Raw genomic sequence first — 25728 nt, forward strand, 5'->3', positions numbered from 1 at the left:
AGAGTGATGGAAGTTGGACAGAGGATCTCGAAATCTCTGAGCAAGAAACATTTGGATTAACATTAAAAAAAACGAATGTTAGGCTATTTGCTGGCAATTGTGCTGTCATTGTGTGCCAGATGTGAAGACTACAAACCGTTAAAAATAGCCCATTTGCGAGATTGACTTGTCAATTCAATAGGCTACAGACTAAAATCTGGGTTTATAATTCTTATAAAATGTTGCTATAGTTTGTTTGGATAAAGGCAAGTAGCCCATAGCCGCTGATAGGCCTATATCTCATTTCAAATAGTCTACAGTAGCCTAGACAAGATGTAGGCAAGATGTAAACTGAACGATTTAGCAGCTTGCTTAGTTCAAATGAACATACACATTTATTCAACATGAATAGCGAGGCCATTTCGCAGTAAGAAGTGCTTGTTTCCCCAATAGCCTGCTGGAATAGGCTACTGAGGATGGGGTCATAATTTCAATCACTGAATCAAATATTAATAATATGTATAAATGTGTTTTACGTGTAGCTTAATCAGACAACTGTTACCATCAATCGAATGCGTTCATAATAACACAAGGCTACAACAACAATCAAATCAAATCAAATCAAATGAATTTATATAGCCCTTCGTACATCAGCTGATATCTCAAAGTGCTGTACAGAAACCCAGCCTAAAACCCCAAACAGCAAACAATGCAGGTGTAAAAGCACGGTGGCTAGGAAAAACTCCCTAGAAAGGCCAAAACCTAGGAAGAAACCTAGAGAGGAACCAGGCTATGTGGGGTGGCCAGTCCTCTTCTGGCTGTGCCAGGTAGAGATTATAACAGAACATGACCAAGATGTTCAAATGTTCATAAATGACCAGCATGGTCGAATAATAATAAGGCAGAACAGTTTAAACTGGAGCAGCAGCACAGTCAGGTGGACTGGGGACAGCAAGGAGTCGTCATGTCAGGTAGTCCTGGTGCACGGTCCTAGGGCTCAGGTCCTCCGAGAGAGAGAAAGAAAGAGAGAATTAGAGAGAGCATATGTGGGGTGGCCAGTCCTCTTCTGGCTGTGCCGGGTGGAGATTATAACAGAACGTGGCCAAGATGTTCAAATGTTCATAAATGACCAGCATGGTTGAATAATAGTAAGGCAGAACAGTTGAAACTGGAGCAGCAGCATGGCCAGGTGGACTGGGGACAGCAAGGAGTCATCATGTCAGGTAGTCCTGGGACATGGTCCTAGGGCCCAGGCCAGTTGAAACTGGAGCAGCAACATGGTCAGGTGGACTGGGGACAGCAAGGAGTCATCATGTCAGGTAGTCCTGGGGCATGGTCCTAGGGCTCAGGTCCTCCGAGAGAGAGAAAGAAAGAGAGAAGGAGAGAATTAGAGAACGCACACTTAGATTCACACAGGACACCGATTAGGACAGGAGAAGTACTCCAGATATAACAAACTGACCCTAGCCCCCCGACACATAAACTACTGCAGCATAAATACTGGAGGTTGAGACAGGAGGGGTCAGGAGACACTGTGGCCCCATCTGAGGACACCCCCGGACAGGGCCAAACAGGAAGGATATAACCCCACCCACTTTGCCAAAGCACAGCCCCCACACCACTAGAGGGATATCTTCAACCACCAACTTACCATCCTGAGACAAGGCCGAGTATAGCCCACCCAGACAGGCTGACCACAACAGTGAATCAACCCACCCAGGTGACGCACCCCCAGGGACGGCATGAGAGAGCCCCAGTAAGCCAGTGACTCAGCCCCGTAACAGGGTAGAGGCAGAGAATCCCAGTGGAAAGAGGGGAACCGGCCAGGCAGAGACAGCAAGGGCGGTTCGTTGCTCCAGAGCCTTTCCGTTCACCTTCCCACTCCTGGGCCAGACTACACTCAATCATATGACCCACTGAAGAGATGAGTCTTCAGTAAAGACTTAAAGGTTGAGACCGAGTTTGCGTCTCTGACATGGGTAGGCAGACCGTTCCATAAAAATGGAGCTCTATAGGAGAAAGCCCTGCCTCCAGCTGTTTGCTTAGAAATTCTAGGGACAATTAGGAGGCCTGCGTCTTGTGACCGTAGCGTACGTGTAGGTATGTACGGCAGGACCAAATCAGAGAGATAGGTAGGAGCAAGCCCATGTAATGCTTTGTAGGTTAGCAGTAAAACCTTGAAATCAGCCCTTGCTTTGACAGGAAGCCAGTGTAGGGAGGCTAGCACTGGAGTAATATGATCAAATTTTTTGGTTCTAGTCAGGATTCTAGCAGCTGTATTTAGCACTAACTGAAGTTTATTTAGTGCTTTATAACTGAAGTTATAGGTTATGTATTCAATTGGTTTGCCAGCTCCAGGTAGGCTGCAGAAGTGGCACAAATTGATTTGCAACTCTAGTGATATCGTAATTTCAACATATGTATTGTATCAAATGGTAGCATACAATGGCATTTACCTTAATAGGCTACTTGATGGACAACGGAGGCAAATGTATTATTCTCCATATGTAACCTGTCCGTTTATTGAGGACTTTTCCCCATACAAAAATAACCACGCAAGGGAGTTCCAAAACTTCCATTTCAAATTTCCACTCCAGCAGCCCACAAGACCCAATAAATGAGCACATATAAAACACTTCGCTTGATACCGATTTATTTAATAATTAAGCATTCAACATTAGAATGCAGTTTAAACCACCTCCGAGCAGATTTATGTAATGCGCTCTAGTGTGCCCAAAGTCGTTTTCCAGTGCTTTGCGCTCTAGTGTGCCCAAAGTCGTTTTCCAGTGCTTTGTCTCCAGTATTTCTTGATGTGCATCAGTTATAGAGTATGTTTGTATGTATGTTTCATGGAAAAAGGTTTGGAAATAGGTGTCTCCATAAGGACGATCTAAATAGCCTTCCTACAACTGGTAAAAAAAAGTTGACACAACGTGCGAACGTGCTGCTCTCTCTCATCTCGCTCACTGACTCAGCCAATAACTGTAGTGCTCTCTCTTTCAATTCAATTCAATTTCAATTCAAGGGGCTTTATTGGCATGGCAAACATGTGTTAACATTGCCAAAGCAAGTGAGGTAGATAATATACCAAAGTGAAATAAACAATACAAATTAACAGTAAACATTACACATACCGAAGTTTCAAAAGAATAAAGACATTACAAATGTCATATGATGTATATATACAGTGTTGTAACAATGTACAAATGGTTAAAGTACACAAGGGAAAATAAATAAGCATAAATATGGGTTGTATTTACAATAGTGTTTGTTCTTCACTGGTTGCCCTTTTCTTGTGGCAACAGGTCACAAATCTTGCTGCTGTGATGGCACACTGTGGTATTTCACCCAGTAGATATGGGAGTTTGGGTTTGTTTTCGAATTCTTTGTGTGTAATCTGGGGGAAATATGTGTCTCTAATATGGTCATACATTGGGCAGGAGGTTAGGAAGTGTAGCTCAGTTTCCACCTCATTTTGTGGGCAGTGAGCACATAGCCAGTCTTCTCTTGAGAGCCATGTCTGCCTACTGCTGCCTCTCTCTCTCTCTCTCTCTCTCCTACTACCACTACTACTACTACTCACTCACTCACTCAGCAACAGCCTGTCTCACTCAGGAGCAGGTCACATGGAAATATATGTATTTTTAAGAGTAATGCATTGGCGGCCCACCGTGCAACTTAGAAATAGCCCGAAAACCCACAACCCGTGACCAATACATTTTCCCCCTCGACATAATTTTCAAAGTAGCCCAATTTTTTTGTAGGAAAACCACGAACATGGCAGCACTGATCAATCCGTCTTTGCAAACTTCCTGGTAGTTGGCCACAAGAAAAAGTATGTTCACTCAAAATCTGAGCATTTCTATATCCCCAAACCCATATGAGTGATATTAGAGTCATTTAACAAGCAAATTTACAAGGAAATCTTAATTACTGTTCAATATTTTTAACAAATAAGACTACCTATGCCATGTAAACTGGACTAACACCTCAGTAATGGGTGTAATAAATCCAACCCCTTACTGATTGGATAATCAGTAAGTAATAATCAGTAAGTTATTTACTGATACGTTATTTATCTTTGTATAGTATAAGATCAATTAATCAATCAATTAAATCAAGCTATTCTAATCATTCTACCTGCAAAAAAAGCATATTAACTTTGAAAGACACAACGGGAATTAATTCAACACAGTCAAGTAGCAACAACACCACGATGGAAAATGTTTATTGAATCCAATGTCCTTCACTTGTGCTGAAATGTAGGTAAGGTGACAGACATTCCTAACACCGATCTGAATAAAAGGCATGGAAAGTCACATCAATTTCTAATGACTAAATGCACTCTAAGCAGGACAATGTGTAAATAAACACATAAATAAACACTTAGGAGTTATAGGTTACAGGAGCCTGTGTGTCGATGTCCGTGGTACCTCGAGATCCGGGCTCTCCGTTTACATTATTCATACGAAGGGTGTGACTTGTTGGCTGTTTTTTTCAGCCTGTATAAAACAACACGTTCGCGTAAAATAAAATAGATGGAGAAGGCTATCCGGCACTCTTTGACACGGAGAGTTCCCGTAAGCCTAGTTGACAACTCGCCTACTGTCCCTTTGTGACCAGCTTTTCGGCAGAATGCCCGGTCTATGCTTGTTTTGTCTCACTGCCGTGCTGGCTGCATTCACACGGTTCGCGGAGACCATGGGGACGGTGGTCAGATGCGAGCCGTGTGACACCGTGGCTCTCATGCAGTGCAAGCCTCTGGCAAAAGACTGCGCCGACAGGGTAAGGGAGCCTGGCTGTGGGTGCTGTCTGACGTGCGCCCTTGCGGAGGGTCAGGCGTGTGGAGTGTACACCGGGCGTTGTGGCTCCGGGCTGACTTGTCAGCACCAACCCGGGGAGACCCGACCACTGCAAGCCCTGCTAGAGGGACGGGGAGCGTGCTCCAGCGTCGCGTCCAAAACACTCAGCCCCATTCTGCTCCCCACAGAGAAACAAGGTAAGCACCGTTCTATGTGTCTCTCTTTCTGTGACGGGACTGAGCTGGGTGCCTGGGTAGGTGTGTTTCTATTAGAGAACTCGTACTGTATCCCTATAGGAGTATAGCCTGCATTTTGGTGTTGGTGCGTATTGCAGGGCACTTCTTTCTATCAACATTAGCGCACTTAAGTTACATGACCTATTAACTCATGGCAATCGGTAGTAATCTAGCTACTCAGCGGACTGTGACTGCCTTGTGACCCGCTTTCCATGCGTGCTGTGCAGTAGCCCTGCACACCCCTCTGTCAGGTTCGGGTGACTGTTGCAAATTGCAGCGCATGGTTCAATTAATTCAATACTAAGAAGGTGTTCTTAATAGCCCGTTTACTTAGTCTACATTTGTAAGTAGACCGCTTAACTACAACATTCTCGGTAATGGTAACATCCTCTTTTTACTTGCTATGACTGTGGTCTATTATTGTTTACCTTAGTTTAATACAATGACTGTAAGTCGCTCTGGATACAAGTGTCTGCTAAATGGTCAAAATGTAAATGTAAAAATGAACACTTGTAAAACACACTGCTGGTTATTATTCGAATGACCTTAGTCCGCAAACAAGGGCACATTTGATCAGAATACAAACAGTTTGAGGGCGGAGCTTGCTGGAATAATACCCAGCAGTGTGCTTTGCAAGTTTTCGTTAGACATTTACATTTGAATAATTTAGCAGATGCTCTTGTCCAGAGCATAGTCAGTGCATTCAGCTGTGGTTGATTTTAGCTGTCTAAGTATTAGCTGTCTAAGTATCTGTAACCGTTACAGGGAATGATGTTGTAGTTAATGATACATTGGTCTTCATAATACCTCTTACTATTAGTAGAATACCTTTTGAATGTAATTATGTAATGAGTTAGTTAGTGTAAAGTATGTCACTATAATGTTGATAGTGACTTGCCGCCAGCTTATTTGAGGTTACTGGAAAATGCAGTGCAATGACACAGAACAATACTTTTAAGTTAGCTGTATGTTTTGTGTGAAAGTAAATGTTGCTGACAGCGTGCTGGTGTGTTACAGTATATTTGTTTAATCAGATGGGATTAGTGCAAGCAGGTTGGCTGCTAGGTATTTGTATATAGTGCCTTCGGAAAGTATTCAGACTCCTTTACTTTTTCCACATTTTCTTACATTACAGCCTCAAAATTGAGCTCGGGTGCATCCTGTTTCCATTGATCATCCTTGAGATGTTTCTACAACTTGATTGGAGTCTGCCTGTGGTAAATTCAATTGATTGGACATGACCAATAACCCTATGGTCACTCTGACAGAATTCTAGAGTTCCTCTGTGGAGATGGGAGAAGCTTTCAGAAGGACAACCATCTCTGCAGCTCTCCACCAATCAGGACTTTATGGTAGAGTGGAAAAACGGAAGCCACTCCTCAGTAAAAGGCACATGACAGCCCACTTGGAGTTGCCCAAAAGGCATCTAAAGACCTCTCAGACCATGAGAAACAAGATTCTCTGGTCTGATGAAACCAAGATTCAACTCTTTGGCCTGAATGCCAAGATCTATCTGAGTGAGGGCAGTGTAGAGTGCAGTTGAGATTGCGTCGCCCTCGGATCTGTTTGGGCGGTATGCAGATTGGAGTGGGTCTTGGGTAGGGTCTCCGGCAGGTCGATTGCGAGCTGCCAGTAGCTCGCAGACCACCTATGAGTAGCTCGCCAAACAATTCTGAAAGTAGGCCCACATGCAATTTTCATGTGTTCCACCACAAACTGTCATAAACAAATCTCACAAGTATAACACATCGCAAGCTCCCAGCTACTACAGTTGAAGTCGGAAGTTTACATATACCTTAGCCAAATACATTTAAACTCAGTTCTTCACAAGTCCTGACATTTAATCCTAATAAATATTCCCTGTCTTAGGTCAGTTAGGATCACTACTTTATTTTAATAATATGAAATGTCAGAATAATAGTAGAGTGATTTATTTCAGCTTTTATTTCTTTCATCACATTCCCAGTGGGTCAGAAGTTTACATACACTCAATTAGTATTTGGTAGCAATGCTTTGAAATTGTTTTACTTGGGTCAAACATGTCGGGTAGCCTTCCACAAGCTTCCCACAATAAGTTGGGTGAATTTTGCCCCATTCCTCCTGACAAGGCTGGTGTAACTGGGTCAGGTTTGTAGGCCTCCTTGCTTGCTCATGCTTTTTCAGTTCTGCCCACACATTCTATGGGATTGAGGTCAGGGCTTTGTGATGGCCACTCCAATACATTGACTTTGTTGTCCTTAAGCCATTTTGCACAACTTTGGAAGTATCCTTGGGGTCATTGTCCATTTGGAAGACCCATTTATGACCAAGCTTTAACTTCCTGATTGATGTCTGGAGATGTTGCTTCAATATATCCACATAATTTTCCATCCTCATGATGCCATCTATTTTGTGAAGTGCACCAGTCCCTCCTGCAGCAAAGTAACCCCCACAACATGATGCTGCCACCCCCATGCTTCACGGTTGGGATGGTGTTCTTCGGCTTGCAAGCCTCCCCCTTTTTCCTCCAAACATAACGATGGTCATTATGGCCAAAAAGTTATATTTTTGTTTCATCAGACCAGAGGTCATTTTTCCAAAAAAGTACAATATTTGTCCACATGTGCAGTTGCAACCCGTAGTCTGGCTTTTCTATGGCGGTTTTGGAGCAGTGGCTTCTTCCTTGCTGAGTGACCTTTCAGGTTATGTCGATATAGGACTTGTTTTACTGTTGATATAGATATTGTTGTACCTGTTTCCTCCAGCATCTTCACAAGGACCTTTGCTGTTGTTATGGGATTAATTTGCACTTTTCGCAAGAAATTACGTTTATCTCTAGGAGACAGAACTCATCTCCTTCCTGAACGGTATGATGGCTGCGTGGTCCCATGTTGTTTATACTTGCATACTATTGTTTGTACAGATGAACGTGGTACCTTCAAGCATTTGGAAGTTGCTCCCAAGGATGAACCTGACTTGTGGAGGTCTACAATTGTTTTTCTGAGGTCTTGGCTAGTTTCTTTAGATTTTCCCATGATGTCAAGCAAAGAGGCACTGAGCTTGAAGGTAGGCCTTGAAATACATCCACAGGTACACCTCCAATTGACTCATAGTATGTAAAGTATGTCAATCAGAAGCTTCTAAAGCCATGACATCCTTATCAGCTGTTTAAAGGCACATTCAACTTTGTGTATGTAAACTTCTGATCCACTGGAATTGTGATACAGTGAATTATAAGTGAAATTATCTGTCTGTAAACAAAACTGTAGTTCACATACTCCACACAACAAGAAATGTTTGAACATTTTTATATTGTTACTACTGCTTTTCTAGCTCCAGACATAAATTATCTGCAGATCATTTATAAAAACATTCTCTGAAGATGGTAATTTCTCACTGCAGCAACAATATAGTGAGGAGAGAGCCTCAGTCTGGTCCATACACATTTTTTTCAGTGCGTTACATTTTGTCATTATTCTTTTTGCAGGCCATCTAATAGTTTGGTAAATGACTTAAATGTAAATGTAGCACATTAGAGGCTGCTGCCTATATGCATAGACTTAAAATCACTGGCCACTTTAATAGTGTTTACATATTTTGCATTACTAATCTCATATGTATATCCTGTATTCTATTATATTCTACTGTATCTTAGTCTATGTATTACTCATCTCATATGTATATACTGTATTCTATTATATTCTACTGTATCTTAGTCTATGTATTACTCATCTCATATGTTTATACTGTATTATATTATATTCTACTGTATCTTAGTCTATGTATTACTCATCTCATATGTATATATTGTATTATATTCTACTGTATCTTAGTCTATGCATTACTCATCTCATATGTTTATACTGTATTATATTATATTCTACTGTATCTTAGTCTATGCATTACTCATCTCATATGTTTATACTGTATTATATTATATTCTACTGTATCTTAGTCTATGTATTACTCATCTCATATGTATATACTGTATTCTATACTATTCTACTGTATCTTAGTTTATGTATTACTCATCTCATATGTATATACTGTATTCTATTATATTCTACTGTATCTTAGTTTATGCCGCTCTGACATTGCTCGTCCATATATTTAGATATTCTTAACTCCATTCCTTTACTTATAGTTGTATATATTGGGTATATGTTATTAGATATTACTTGTTAGATATTACTGCGCTGTCGGAGCTAGAAACACAAGCATTTCGCTACACACGCAATAACATCTGCTAAACACGTGTATGTGACCAATCAAATGTGATTTGATACGTAATTTAGGAAAATATCAAACATAATCTGGGGAGAAAAATCACAGATTTTATAGGGCACCCTTAGAGTTTTTATGAACCATTATTTTAACAGGTATATTGACAGAAGACACAGTGCACTACATTATCTTGTACCCGGAGAAGAGTTGCAGGTGAACGGAGAAGAGAAGAACGTGCCTATTCGATAGCTAGGAAAAGATGAGTAGCTTGTGACATGTTTCATTTTTAAAAGTAGCTGTCATGGTAAGAAATGGTTGGAGACCCCTCGTCTAGGGTGTCTAGAACGATGGAGTTGATGTCAAAGCACTTCACAGATGTGAGTGCTACAGGGCGGTAGTTATAGTGGCGTAAAAAGATGTGAGTGCTACAGGGCGGTAGTTATAGTGGCGTAAAAAGATGTGAGTGCTACAGATGGTGCTACAGGTAGTTATAGTGGTGGCGTAAAAAGATGTGAGTGCTACAGGGCGGTAGTTATAGTGGCGTAAAAGATGTGAGTGCTACAGGGCGGTAGTTATAGTGGCGTAAAAGATGTGAGTGCTACAGGGCGGTAGTTATAGTGGCGTAAAAGATGTGAGTGCTACAGGGCGGTAGTTATAGTGGCGTAAAAAGATGTGAGTGCTACAGGGCGGTAGTTATAGTGGCGTAAAAAGATGTGAGTGCTACAGGGCGGTAGTTATAGTGGCGTAAAAAGATGTGAGTGCTACAGGGCGGTAGTTATAGTGGCGTAAAAAGATGTGAGTGCTACAGGGCGGTAGTTATAGTGGCGTAAAAAGATGTGCTACAGGTGCTACAGGGCGGTAGGCGGTAGTTATAGTGGCGTAAAAAGATGTGAGTGCTACAGGGCGGTAGTTATAGTGGCGTAAAAAGATGTGAGTGCTACAGGGCGGTAGTTATAGTGGCGTAAAAAGATGTGAGTGCTACAGGGCGGTAGTTATAGTGGCGTAAAAAGATGTGAGTGCTACAGGGCGGTAGTTATAGTGGCGTAAAAGATGTGAGTGCTACAGGGCGGTAGTTATAGTGGCGTAAAAAGATGTGAGTGCTACAGGGGCGGTAGTTATAGTGGCGTAAAAAGATGTGAGTGCTACAGGGCGGTAGTTATAGTGGCGTAAAAGATGTGAGTGCTACAGGGCGGTAGTTATAGTGGCGTAAAAAGATGTGAGTGCTACAGGGCGGTAGTTATAGTGGCGTAAAAAGTTCTTCTTAATGATGCGGTGTGAACCGGGGAGGGACGACGGGTTATTAGCACGGTTATTAGCAGCAGAACAAGGCGGTAGGAACCAGGGAGGGACGACGGGTTATTAGCACGGTTATTAGCAGCAGAACAAGGCGGTAGGAACCAGGGAGGGACGACGGGTTATTAGCAGCAGAACAAGGCGGTAGGAACCAGGGAGGGACGACGGGTTATTAGCACGGTTATTAGCAGCAGAACAAGGCGGTAGGAACCAGGGAGGGACGACGGGTTATTAGCAGCAGAACAAGGCGGTAGGAACCAGGGAGGGACGACGGGTTATTAGCACGGTTATTAGCAGCAGAACAAGGCGGTAGGAACCAGGGAGGGACGACGGGTTATTAGCACGGTTATTAGCAGCAGAACAAGGGGAGGGACGGTTAGGAACCGGATCCAGGGAGGGACGACGGGTTATTAGCACGGTTATTAGCAGCAGAACAAGGCGGTAGGAACCAGGGAGGGACGACGGGTTATTAGCACGGTTATTAGCAGCAGAACAAGGCGGTAGGAACCAGGGAGGGACGACGGGTTATTAGCACGGTTATTAGCAGCAGAACAAGGCGGTAGGAACCAGGGAGGGACGACGGGTTATTAGCACGGTTATTAGCAGCAGAACAAGGCGGTAGGAACCGGGAGGGACGACGGGTTATTAGCACGGTTATTAGCAGCAGAACAAGGCGGTAGGAACCAGGGAGGGACGACGGGTTATTAGCACGGTTATTAGCAGCAGAACAAGGCGGTAGGAACCAGGGAGGGACGACGGGTTATTAGCACGGTTATTAGCAGCAGAACAAGGCGGTAGGAACCAGGGAGGGACGACGGGTTATTAGCAGCAGAACAAGGCGGTAGGAACCAGGGAGGGACGACGGGTTATTAGCACGGTTATTAGCAGCAGAACAAGGCGGTAGGAACCAGGGAGGGACGATTAGCACGGTTATTAGCACAGAACAAGGCGGTAGGAACCAGGGAGGGACGACGGGTTATTAGCACGGTTATTAGCAGCAGAACAAGGCGGTAGGAACCAGGGAGGGACGACGGGTTATTAGCACGGTTATTAGCAGCAGAACAAGGCGGTAGGAACCGGGAGGGACGACGGGTTATTAGCATTTATTAGCAGCAGAACAAGGCGGTTATTAGCACGGTTATTAGCAGCAGAACAAGGCGGTAGGAACCGGGAGGGACGACGGGTTATTAGCACGGTTATTAGCAGCAGAACAAGGCGGTAGGAACCAGGGAGGGACGACGGGTTATTAGCACGGTTATTAGCAGCAGAACAAGGCGGTAGGAACCAGGGAGGGACGACGGGTTATTAGCACGGTTATTAGCAGCAGAACAAGGCGGTAGGAACCAGGGAGGGCAGCAGAACAAGGCGTGTTATTAGCAGCAGAACAAGGCGGTAGGAACCAGGGAGGGACGACGGGTTATTAGCACGGTTATTAGCAGCAGAACAAGGCGGTAGGAACCAGGGAGGGACGACGGGTGCGCACGGTTATTAGCAGCAGAACAAGGCGGTAGGAACCAGGGAGGGACGACGGGTGCGCACGGTTATTAGCAGCAGAACAAGGCGGTAGGAACCAGGGAGGGACGACGGGTTATTAGCACGGTTATTAGCAGCAGAACAAGGCGGTAGGAACCAGGGAGGGTGGGAACCCATGCAGAAGGCTTAGGGGCCTTATAGTAGCTGACGCACACATACTAATATAGACTTGGCACACATATCACATCCATGTGAACCAATACTTTCTTCACCTTGCTTTATCATGAGGAAAAGGGTATATTTGCCTAGTTAAAAAAAAGGTGAAATAAAATACAAGGATGGATCCCAAATGGCACCCTATTCCCTATACAGTGCACCTTGGTCAAAAGTACTGCACTATGTAGGGAATAGGGTGTCATTTGGGATACAAATTAGTCATAACATTAGTCATAATGTAACAAACTCAGAGCAGGGAGACAGTGGGTTTGTCTGTCCAGTTTTGACTGCTAGCTATAACCCATTGTCCATTACCATAACAATTATGGCCCAAACTGACCCTAGAACAGCCTCTAGGCCACCGTACCTGTCTCTATCTTCCTGTTGTGCTCTATGTTTATCATGGTTGAGATGGGTAAAGTGTTAAGGTGTGACTGGAAATGGGTCCCAAATGGGTCCCTTATTCCATATAAAGTGCTTTTCTCTGGTCAAAAGTAGTACACTATTTGGGCAATAGGATACCATCAGGGAAGCATTGGCTGCATTTAAACAGGCCTCCACGTCTCCTGATGTACTGGCCTGTCTCCTGGTAGCGCCTCCATGCTCTGGATACTACGCTGACAGACACAGCAAACCTTCTTGCCACAGCTCGCATTGATGTGCCATCCTGGATGAGCTGCACTACCTGAGCTACTTGTGTGGGTTGTAGACTCCATCTCATGCTACCACTAGAGTGAAAGCACCGCCAGCATTCAAAAGTGACCAAAACATCAGCCAGGAAGCATAGGAACAGAGAAGTGGTCTGTGGTCACCACCTGCAGAACCACTCCTTTATTGGGGGTGTCTTGTTAATTGCCTATCATTTCCACCTGTTGTCTATTCCATTTGCAGCATGTGAAATTTATTGTCAATCAGTGTTGCTTCCTAAGTGGACAGTTTGATTTCACAGAAGTGTGATTGACTTGGAGTTACATTGTGTTGTTTAAGTGTTCCCTTTATTTTTTGAGCAGTGTATATATTATATATATATATATATTGTACCTTTATATAACTAGGCAAGTCAGTTAAGAACAAATTCTTATTTACAATGATGGCCTTCCAAAAGGCAAAAGAACGTGCCGGGATGGGGGCTGGGATTAAAAATACAAATAAATTAAATAAAAATATAGGACACACATCACGACAAGAGAGACAACACAACACTACACAACACTACACAACACTACACAACACAACACTACACAACACTACACAACACTACACTACACAACACTACACAACACTACACAACACTACACTACACTACACAACACTACACAACACTACACAACACTACACAACACTACACAACACTACACTACACAACACTACACAACACTACACAACACTACACAACACTACACAACACAACACTACACAACACTACACAACACTACACAACACTACACAAAGAGAGACCTAAGACAACACAACACTACACAAAGAGAGACCTTAGACAACACAACACTACACAACACTACACAACACTACACAACACTACACAACACTACACAACACTACACAACACTACACAAAGAGACCTAAGACAACACAACACTACACAAAGAGAGACCTAAGACAACACAACACTACACAAAGAGAGACCTAAGACAACACAACACTACACAAAGAGAGACCTAAGACAACACAACACTACATAAAGAGAGACCTAAGACAACACAACACTACACAAAGAGAGACCTAAGACAACACAACACTACACAAAGAGAGACCTAAGACAACACAACACTACACAAAGAGAGACCTAAGACAACACAACACTACATAAAGAGAGACCTAAGACAACACAACACTACACAAAGAGAGACCTAAGACAACACAACACTACACAAAGAGAGACCTAAGACAACAACATAGCATGGCAGCAACACATGACTACAACATGGTAGCAACATAACATGGCAGCAGCACAACATGGCAGCAGCACAACATGGTAGCAGCACAACATGGTAGCAACACAACATGGTAGCAGCACAACATGGTAGCAACACAACATGGTAGCAACACAACATGGCAGCAACACAACATGGTAGCAACACAACATGGTAGCAGCACAACATGGTAGCAGCACAACATGGTAGCAGAACAACATGGCAGCAACACATGACTACAACATGGTAGCAACATAACATGGCAGCAGCACAACATGGTAGCAGCACAACATGGTAGCAGCACAACATGGTAGCAACACAACATGGTAGCAGCACAACATGGTAGCAGCACAACATGGTAGCAGCACAACATGGTAGCAGCACAACATGGTAGCAGCACAACATGGTAGCAGCACAACATGGCAGCAACACATGACTACAACATGGTAGCAACATAACATGGCAGCAGCACAACATGGTAGCAGCACATCATGGTAGCAGTACAACATGGTAGCAACACAACATGGTAGCAGCACAACATGGTAGCAGCACAACATGGTAGCAACACAACATGGTAGCAGCACAACATGGTAGCAGAACAACATGGTAGCAGCACAACATGGTAGCAGCACAACATGGTAGCAGCACAACATGGTAGCAACACAACATGGTAGCAGCACAACATGGTAGCAACACAACATGGTAGCAGCACAACATGGTAGCAGAACAACATGGTAGCAGCACAACATGGTAGTAGCACAACATGGTAGCAGCACAAAACAGGGTACAAACATTATTGGGCACAGACAACAGCAGAAAAGGCAAGAAGGTAGAGACAACAAAACATCATTCAGTGCAGCTGCAACTGTCCGTATGAGTGTCTTTGAATGAAAAGATTAAGATAAAACTGTCCAGTTTGAGTGTTTGTTGCAGCTCATTCCAGTCACTAGCTGCAACGAACTGAAGAGGAGCTACCCAGGGATGTATGTGCTTTTGGGGCCTTTAACAGAATGTGACTGGCAGAATGGGTCTTGTATGTGGAGGATGAGGGCTGCCGTAGAAATCTCTTATGGGGGAGTGAGGCCTAAGAGGGTTTTATAAATAAGCATCAACCAGTGGGTCTTGTGACAGGTATACAGAGATGACCAGTTTAAAAAAGAGTATAGAGTGCAGTGATGTGTCCTATAAGGAGCATTGGTGGCAAATCTGATAGCCGAATGGTAAAGAACATCTTGCCGCTCAAGAGCACCCTGACCTGCCGATCTATAAATTACGTCTCCGTAATCTAGCATGGGTAGGATGGTCATCTGAATCAGGGTTAGTTTGGCAGCTGGGGTGAAAGAGGAGTAATTACGAGCCATTATGTGTTACTGCAGGTTACAGATTCAGATCATGTAAAGGCAGCCATGACTGGGATCTCTTCCTCTGAGGGGTAGTGTTCAGGTGTGTTTGCTGTCAGGCAATATAGATGAAATGCCTGTTGAATAGAGGTATATGCCCATACTGTATGCTAGAATCCCAAATGGCACCCCATTCCCTATACAGTACACTACTTTGACCAGAGCACACAGAACTGAAATACAATAGAATGTCATTTGGGACACGGATTATGACTCTCTCTCTCTCTCTCTCTCTCTCTCTCTCTCTCTCTCTCTCTCTCTCTCTCTCTCTCGTTTACCCCACTGCCATTGGAAAAACAAATACAAAAATAGACTGGTCTCTCCCCTTGGATTCTTTACACTTTTTTCAGTTTTCTTTAAGGAGTTAGTCGAAGCGATTTGCCTTATTTCTGGGTGAAGGTGACGGACAGAGCATCTATATCTATTCTATTGTTATGTTGATGGCGCTATTAACAGTTACGTTGATGTGGGAAACCATAAGACCCATGTGGGAGCGTGTGCTGCCTGGTTACCATGGTTACTAATTGATCAAGTTGTCAAGGAAAGGGTGGGGTGCCACCCGCCCATCCCTGTTCACGGCTCTGCAACACAAAATCTGGTTCTACTTAATCCTTACAACGTGTTTGTGTGTGCATGTGTGTGAATTTGTATGCGTAACTGCTTGTGTGTGTGTGTGTGTGTGTGTGCCCTTTTGTGGTCGTGTGTGTATTTGAATACATGACTGCTTGTATGTGTTTGTTTGTTTGTGTAGGTGCATGCATGCGTACTGTATGTGTGGGCACGTAGTATGTGCAGGGTTGGGTAAGTGAATTTGTAAATGTAAGCTGTAATAGTTATTGGGTTATTGGGTAACCCAGCACTGGGTAAATATTGGACTGAAAACACACTGGGTTATTGGGTAACCCAGCACTGGGTAAATATTGGACTGAAAACACACTGGGTTATTGGGTAACCCAGCACTGGGTAAATATTGGACTGAAAACACACTGCACTGGTTATTGGGGGTTAACCCAGCACTGGGTAAATATTGGACTGAAAACACACTGGGTTATTGGGTAACCCAGCACTGGGTAAATATTGGACTGAAAACACACTGGGTTATTGGGTAACCCAGCACTGGGTAAATATTGGACTGAAAACACACTGGGTTATTGGGTAACCCAGGTTATTGGGTAACCCAGCACTGGGTAAATATTGGACTGAAAACACACTGGGCACTTAAATATTGGGAAAACACACTAACCCAGCACTGGGTAAATATTGGACTGAAAACACACTGGGTTATTGGGAAAACACACTAAACCCAGCACTGGGTAAATATTGGACTGAAAACACACTGGGGGTTAAATATTGGAAAACACACTGGGTTAAACCCAGCACTGGGTAAATATTGGACTGAAAACACACTGGGTTATTGGGTAACCCAGCACTGGGTAAATATTGGACTGAAAACACACTGGGTTATTGGGGTAACCCAGCACTGGGTAAATATTGGACTGAAAACACACTGGGTTATTGGGTAACCCAGCACTGGGTAAATATTGGACTGAAAACACACACACACTGGGTTATTGGGAAAACACACTGGGTTAACCCAGCACTGGGTAAATATTGGACTGAAAACACACTGGGTTATTGGGTAACCCAGCACTGGGTAAATATTGGACTGAAAACACACTGGGTTATTGGGTAACCCAGCACTGGGTAAATATTGGACTGAAAACACACTGGGTTATTGGGTAACCCAGCACTGGGTAAATATTGGACTGAAAACACACTGGGTTATTGGGTAACCCAGCACTGGGTAAATATTGGACTGAAAACACACTGGGTTATTGGGTAACCCAGCACTGGGTAAATATTGGACTGAAAACACACTGGGTTATTGGGTAACCCAGCACTGGGTAAATATTGGACTGAAAACACACTGGGTTATTGGGTAACCCAGCACTGGGTAAATATTGGACTGAAAACACACTGGGTTATTGGGTAACCCAGCACTGGGTAAATATTGGACTGAAAACACACTGGGTTATTGGGTAACCCAGCACTGGGTAAATATTGGACTGAAAACACACTGGGTTATTGGGTAACCCAGCACTGGGTAAATATTGGACTGAAAACACACTGGGTTATTGGGTAACCCAGCACTGGGGGTAAATATTGGACTGAAAACACACTGGGTTATTGGGTAACCCAGCACTGAAATATTGGACTGAAACAAATATTGGACTGAAAACACACTGGGTTATTGGGTAACCCAGCACTGGGTAAATATTGGACTGAAAACACACACTGGGTTATTGGGTAACCCAGCACTGGGTAAATATTGGACTGAAAACACACTGGGTTATTGGGTAACCCAGCACTGGGTAAATATTGGACTGAAAACACACTGAAAAGCACAAATATTGGACTGAAAACACACTGGGTTATTGGGTAACCCAGCACTGGGTAAATATTGGACTGAAAACACACTGGGTTATTGGGTAACCCACTGAAATATTGGACTGAAAACACACTGGGTTATTGGGTAACCCAGCACTGGGTAAATATTGGACTGAAAACAAAACACACTGGGTTATTGGGTAACCCAGCACTGGGTAAATATTGGACTGAAAACACACTGGGTTATTGGGTAACCCAGCACTGGGTAAATATTGGACTGAAAACACACTGGGTTATTGGGTAACCCAGCACTGGGTAAATATTGGACTGAAAACACACTGGGTTATTGGGTAACCCAGCACTGGGTAAATATTGGACTGAAAACACACTGGGTTATTTGGGTAACCCAGCACTGGGTAAATATTGGACTGAAAACACACTGGGTTATTGGGTAACCCAGCACTGGGTAAATATTGGACTGAAAACACACTGGGTTATTGGGTAACCCAGCACTGGGTAAATATTGGACTGAAAACACACTGGGTTATTGGGTAACCCAGCACTGGGTAAATATTGGGTTACTGAAAACACACTGGGTTAACCCAGCACTTATTGGGTTAACCCAGCACTGGGTAAATATTGGACTGAAAACACACTGGGTTATTGGGTAACCCAGCACTGGGTTATTGGGGTTATTGTAACCCAGCACTGGGTAAATATTGGACTGAAAACACACTGGGTTATTGGGTAACCCAGCACTGGGTAAATATTGGACTGAAAACACACTGGGTTATTGGGTAACCCAGCACTGGGTAAATATTGGACTGAAAACACACTGGGTTATTGGGTAACCCAGCACTGGGTAAATATTGGACTGAAAACACACTGGGTTATTGGGTAACCCAGCACTGGGTAAATATTGGACTGAAAACACACTGGGTTATTTGGGTTAACCCAGCACTGGGTAAATATTGGACTGAAAACACACTGGGTTATTGGGTAAATATTGGACCCAGCACTGGGGTAAATATTGGACTGAAAACACACTGGGTTATTGGGTAACCCAGCACTGGGTAAATATTGGACTGAAAACACACTGGGTTATTGGGGGTAAATATTGGACTGAAAACACACTGGGTTATTGGGTAACCCAGCACTGGGTAAATATTGGACTGAAAACACACTGGGTTATTGGGTAACCCAGCACTGGGTAAATATTGGACTGAAAACACACTGGGTTATTGGGTAACCCAGCACTGGGTAAATATTGGACTGAAAACACAATGGGTTATTGGGTAACCCAGCACTGGGTAAATAAATATTGGGTAACTGAAAACAAAACACTGGGTTATTGGGTAACCCAGCACTGGGTAAATATTGGACTGAAAACACACTGGGTTATTGGGTAACCCAGCACTGGGTAAATATTGGACTGAAAACACACTGGGTTATTTCGACCAAGCCAGTTTGGTTGGGTGAATAACCCAACATGTTGTGTTGTAATTTAACCATCAATTAGGTTGTATTCACGTTCATGCTGGGTTGAACCAACAGCTGTCTTTTTTAAAGTGGGTTATTTTCAGGAGATGTGGCTTATTGCGAATGTGGCTTTCAGATCATTTTTTGCTGATAAGTTGGTACAATGCAAATATAAATGTGCAATAAATAGGTTTGCACATTACATGTTTTAATATAATATTAGTAACATTAGTATTTACATATTGTAGTAATGTGGGATTTGCATAGTCTTATAAGGAACTACAGTTGTCTCATTAAAGCTACAAATATAGTCTGGACCTCAGTTCCACTGCATATTTTCAGTGTTCCCTTCTAATGAGGAACTGATTTAAATCTGGGTCACTAGATGGGTGCAATTAATTATCAGGTAGAACAGAAAACCAGCGGGCTCCAGATTTTATACGGTAAGAGTTGACTACCCCTGCTCTAGAGTCTTCCCATAGAGGGATCATGTGTTTGAACACTACAGATGGAAGTTGGCCGATCAGCGTTAATGAATTCAGATGAGTCCCTTGACGCTTGTCGGGGTCGTAGAGAAAAACTTCTGACATATACAGTACCAGTCAAACATTTGGACACACCTACTCATTCAAAGATTTTTCTTTATTTGTACTATTTTCTACATTGTAGAATAATAATGAAGACATCAAAACGATGAAATAACACATGGAATCATGTAGTAACCAAAACAGTGTTAAACAAATAAAAACATATGTTATATTTGAGGTTCTTCAAAGTAGCCACCCTTTGCCTTGATGACAGTTTTGCACACTCTTGGCTTTCTCTCAACCAGCTTCATGAGGTAGTTACCTGGAATGCATTTCAATTAAGAGGCGTGCCTTGTTAAAAATGTATTTGCTTTGAAACAATCAGTTGTGTTATGACAAGGTAGAGGTGGTATACAAAAGATAGCCCAATTTGGCAAGAACAGCTCAAATAAGCAAAGAGAAACAACAGTCCATCATTACTTTAAGACATGAAGGTCAGACAATGTGGAACATTTCAAGAACAGTCACAAAAGCCATCAAGCGCTATGATGAAACTGGCTCTCATGAGGACTGCCACACGAAAGAAAGACTCAGAATTACCTCTGCAGCAGAGGATAAGCTCATTAGAGTTACCAGCCTCAGAAATTGCAGCCCAAATAAATGCTTCACAGAGTTCAAGTAACAGACACATCTCAACATCAACTGTTCAGAGGAGACTGTGTGAATTGCTGCAAAGAAACCACTACTAAAGGACACCAATATTAAAGAAGAGACTTGCTTGGGCCATGAAACACAAGCAATGGACATTAAACCGGTGGATATCTATCCTTTGGTCTGATGAGTCTAAATTTGAGATGTTTGGTTCCAGCCGCTGTGTCTTTGTGAGACGCAGAGTAGGTGAACGGATGATCTCCGTATGTGTGGTTCCCACCATGAAGCATGGAGGAGGAGGTGTGATGGTGTGGGGGTGCATTGTTGGTGACACTGTCTGTGATTTATTTAGAATTCAAGGCACACTTAACCAGCATGGCTACCACAACATCCCATCTGGTTTGCGCTTACTGGCACTATCATTTGTTTTTCAACAGGACAACGACCCAACACACCTCCAGGCTGTGTAAGGACTATAAGACTTTTGGAAAAGCATTTCAGGTGAAGCGGGTTGAGAGAATGCCAAGAGTGTGCAAAGCTGTCATCATGGCCAAGGGTGGCTACTTTGAGGAATCTCAAATATTAACTATATTTTGATTTGTTAAAAACTTTTTTGGTTACTACATGATTTCATATGTGTTATTTCATAGTTTTGATGTCTCCAATATTATTCTACAATGCAGAAAATATAAAAAAATAAAGAAAAACCCTTGAATGAGTACCTGTGTCCATACTTTTGACTGGTACTGTACGTGTTCCATTATTGGGTTATAACAGTTCATAGGTCAAACCATATGGATGCTATAGACATTTTTGTGAGAAGACTGATTTTTGGGATGCCTAATGGACTGACAGACACCGATAGTTGCGGAAGGCCGATATCAGTGAATGTGGTGGATTGAGACGCAGACCCTGGAAAAAACATATACAGTGGGGCAAAAAAGTATTTAGTCAGCCACCAATTATGCAAGTACTCCCACTTAAAAAGATGAGAGAGGCCTGACAGACAAAATTAGAAAAAAAAATCCAGAAAATCACATTGTAGGACTTTTTATGAATTTATTTGCAAATTATGGTGGAAAATAAGTATTTGGTCAATAACAAAAGTTAATCTCAATACTTTGTTATATACCCTTTGTTGGAAATGACAGAGGTCAAATGTTTTCTGTAAGTCTTCACAAGGTTTTCACACACTGTTGCTGGTATTTTGGCCCATTCCGCCATGCAGATCTCCTCTAGAGCAGTGATGTTTTGGGGCTGTTGCTGGGCAACACGGACTTTCAACTCCCTCCAAAGATATTCTATGGGGTTGAGATCTGGAGACTGGCTAGGCCACACCAGGACCTTGAAATGCTTCTTACGAAGCCACTCCTTAGTTGCCCGGGCGGTGTGTTTGGGCTCATTGTCATTCTGAAAGACCCAGCCACGTTTCATCTTCAATGCCCTTGCTGATGGAAGGAGGTTTTCACTCAAAATCTCACGATACATGGCCCCATTCATTCTTTCCTTTACACGGATCAGTCGTCCTGGTCCCTTTGCAGAAAAACATTTACATTACATTTACATTTAAGTCATTTAGCAGACGCTCTTATCCAGAGCGACTTACAAATTGGTGCATTCACCTTATGACATCCAGTGGAACAGTAGTGCATCTAAATCTTTTAAGGGGGGAGGGGTAAGAGGGATTACTTTATCCTATCCTAGGTATTCCTTAAAGAAGTGGGGTTTCAGGTGTCTCCGGAAGGTGGTGATTGACTCCGCTGTCCTGGCGTCGTGAGGGAGTTTGTTCCACCATTGGGGGGCCAGAGCAGCGAACAGTTTTGACTGGGCTGAGCGGGAACTGTACTTCCTCAGTGGTAGGGAGGCGAGCAGGCCAGAGGTGGATGAACGCAGTGCCCTTGTTTGGGTGTAGGGCCTGATCAGAGCCTGGAGGTACTGAGGTGCCGTTCCCCTCACAGCTCCGTAGGCAAGCACCATGGTCTTGTAGCGGATGCGAGCTTCAACTGGAAGCCAGTGGAGAGAGCGGAGGAGCGGGGTGACGTGAGAGAACTTGGGAAGGTTGAACACCAGACGGGCTGCGGCGTTCTGGATGAGTTGTAGGGGTTTAATGGCACAGGCAGGGAGCCCAGCCAACAGCGAGTTGCAATAATCCAGACGGGAGATGACAAGTGCCTGGATTAGGACCTGCGCGGCTTCCTGTGTGAGGCAGCCCCAAAGCATGGTGTTTCCACCCCCATACTTCACAGTAGGTATGGGGTTCTTTGGATGCAACTCAGCATTCTTTGTCCTCCAAACACGACGAGTTGAGTTTTTACCAAAAAGTTATATTTTGGTTTCATCTGACCATATGACATTCTCCCAATCTTCTTCTGGATCATCCAAATGCTCTCTAGCAAACTTCAGACGGGCCTGGACATGTACTGGCTTAACCTGTTGCCTCTACTTGGGACGCTTGCGTCCCAACTAGAGCTCTGGAAATGCAAATGCGCTACGCTAAATGCTAATAGTATTAGTTAAAACTCAAAAGTTCATTAAAATACACATGCAGGGTATCAAATTAAAGCTACACTCGTTGTGAATCCAGGCAACAAGTCAGATTTTTAAAATGCTTTTCGGCGACAGCATGAGAAGCTATTATCTGATAGCATGCACCAATACACTACAACAGAAAAGCACAGCAGGGGACGTAAACAAAATAATTAGCATTTTGGCGTTACACAAACCGCACAATAAAATAGAAAACAGTCATTACCTTTCACCATCTTCTTTGTTGGCACTCCTAGATGTCCCATAAACACTATTGGGTCTTTATTTCGATTAAATCGGGCCATATAAAGCCAAGATATCGTTATATGTAGACTGTGTGATAAACGAAAAAAAAACAGCGATTTCACAACGTAACGTCATTTTTTAAAATTCAAAAAGTAGACGATAAACTTTCACAAAACACTTCGAAATACGTTTGTAATGCTACTTTAGGTATTAGTAAACGTTAATAAGCGATAAAAATCATCCGTAGGCGATGTATATATCATTAGCTGTCGTCTTGGAAAAAAATTTCAGGAGAGAGCTCTTCCGGAATGATCTGGGCGGAGACCGGAGGTAAGCGGTGCCCCTCTTTCGGTTCAACCAAGAATCAAAGAAGAATCAAAATTCACAAGATACTCGACAACATGGGGATGCTGTGGGAGTTGAATGCTCGGTCTTATCTAATTCGGCTCACTGTTAACAATTGCTGGAAGTGGCGCAAGGATATTTATTTCCATTTTCTGTGATCAGGTTTTCCTGCGCTTTCCGATGTAACGCACGTTATGTAATAGCCACAGTCGTGATTTAACCAGTTTTAAAAACGTCCGAGGGTTTCCTATCCACACATTCTAACCATATGAACGTACTATATTCCTGGCATGAGTAGCAGGGCGCTGAAATGTTGCGCGATTTTTAACAAAATGTTCAAAAAGTAGAGGGTCGACTGAAGAGGTTAAGCAGGGGGACACGTCTGGCACTGCAGGATTTGAGTCCCTGGCGGCGTAGTGTGTTACTGATGGCAGGCTTTGTTACTTTGGTCCCAGCTCTCTGCAGGTCATTCACTAGGGCCCCCCGTGTGGTTCTGGGATTTTTGCTCACCGTTCTTGTGATCATTTTGACCCCACGGGGTGAGATCTTGCGTGGAATCCCAGATCGAGGGAGATTATCAGTGGTCTTGTATGTCTTCCATTTCCTAATAATTGCTCCCACAGTTGATTTCTTCAAACCAAGCTGCTTACCTATTGCAGATTCAGTCTTCCCAGCCTGGTGCAGGTCTACAATTTTGTTTCTGGTGTCCTTTGACAGCTCTTTGGTCTTGGCCATAGTGGAGTTTGGAGTGTGACTGTTTGAGGTTGTGGACAGGTGAAGTTTGCTAGAGAGCATTTGGATGATCCAGAAGAAGATTGGGAGAATGTCAGGTGTATTTTATACTGATAACAAGTTCAAACAGGTGCCATTAATACAGGTAACGAGTGGAGGAGAGGAGCCTCTTAAAGAAGAAGTTACAGGTCTGTGAGAGCCAGAAATCTTGCTTGTTGTAGGTGACCAAATACTTATTTTCCACCATAATTTGCAAATAAATTCATAAAAAATCCTACAATGTGATTTTCTGGATTTTTTTTCTCATTTTGTCTGTCATAGTTGAAGTGTACCTATGATGAAAATTACAGGCCTTTCTCATCTTTTTAAGTGGGAGAACTTGCACAATTGGTGGCTGACTAAATACTTTTTTGCCCCATTGTATCTAGCTTTAACAGAAATATTTTTATCAAACAAATATACAATGCTAATTACATTTCGCGCAGGGATGTGGAAATTGGCTCAAGAGGATTAACATGTGATAAAAATTCAACAGAACAGATTAACAAGAATGATGTTTACTCTTACAAGTGGCCAAAATAACTATCTGAAAGCCTCTCCCCTAAGTGACGCTTCCAGTCTACTGATCGAGGTCTTGTTTCCCAGTTGCGATGTAACTGATACATTACAATGATCGCACCAGATGCATCGTTATTTACGAGCCAACTTTTTAAGTGTTTCCTAAATGATCATGTAGAGAGAATGTTCCCTAAGTGAGTCATTTGACCTTATGTCGATATGGATAGGGTTGAAAGAAAAGCAGCGCTGCTCTCAGATCAGCTTTCTCCATTCAAATCTTACCTTAACATTAGAATTTTTCCACAATACTGACGACAGATCAGCTCCTAGAGAAATATTACTACCTATGGCTACAAATAGGCTTTTGGGGCGGCTTATTATGCTTACCCAATAATAATGCACTAAATCAAAGATTGGGCACATCATTGCACACATGTTGTCACACATCATGAACCACAATAAGGCAAAAATGACAGATAGAAGCCTAGTCGCAAAATATAACTCAATGGATTGAACATGAAATTAATTTCAATATGATTGAAATAGGCTACATGGGTCTATATAGGCTATGTTTCTTTTAAAGACATTCTCTGGTACTTTGGAGACTAGTAAGTCTTTTTTAAACCTACCTTTTTGGTCTGGATGTTTCAATGTGTAGTTCATACATGCACATGAGCAGAATTACTGTTTTACCTCAATTAGCCACAAAATCCCTAGTTTGGAAGCGACTTTTTCTGTAAGCC

At 43.0% G+C, this 25728-nt stretch overlaps 1 protein-coding gene across 1 annotated transcript in view; it reads left to right on the plus strand.

Annotated features, from left to right (window-relative positions):
- Positions 1-4493: 4493 nt before the first annotated feature.
- Positions 4494-25728, plus strand: part of LOC115145418 (insulin-like growth factor-binding protein 3) — a 95532-nt gene continuing 74297 nt past the window's right edge. Inside the window, 1 exon segment of the mRNA XM_065002781.1 lies at positions 4494-4978. Within this exon segment, the coding sequence (XP_064858853.1) occupies positions 4615-4978 (364 nt within the window). The 5' untranslated portion in view covers positions 4494-4614.

This window comes from Oncorhynchus nerka, linkage group LG17 (genome assembly GCF_034236695.1).
Source record: "Oncorhynchus nerka isolate Pitt River linkage group LG17, Oner_Uvic_2.0, whole genome shotgun sequence".
Classification (NCBI taxonomy): Eukaryota; Metazoa; Chordata; class Actinopteri; order Salmoniformes; family Salmonidae; genus Oncorhynchus; species Oncorhynchus nerka.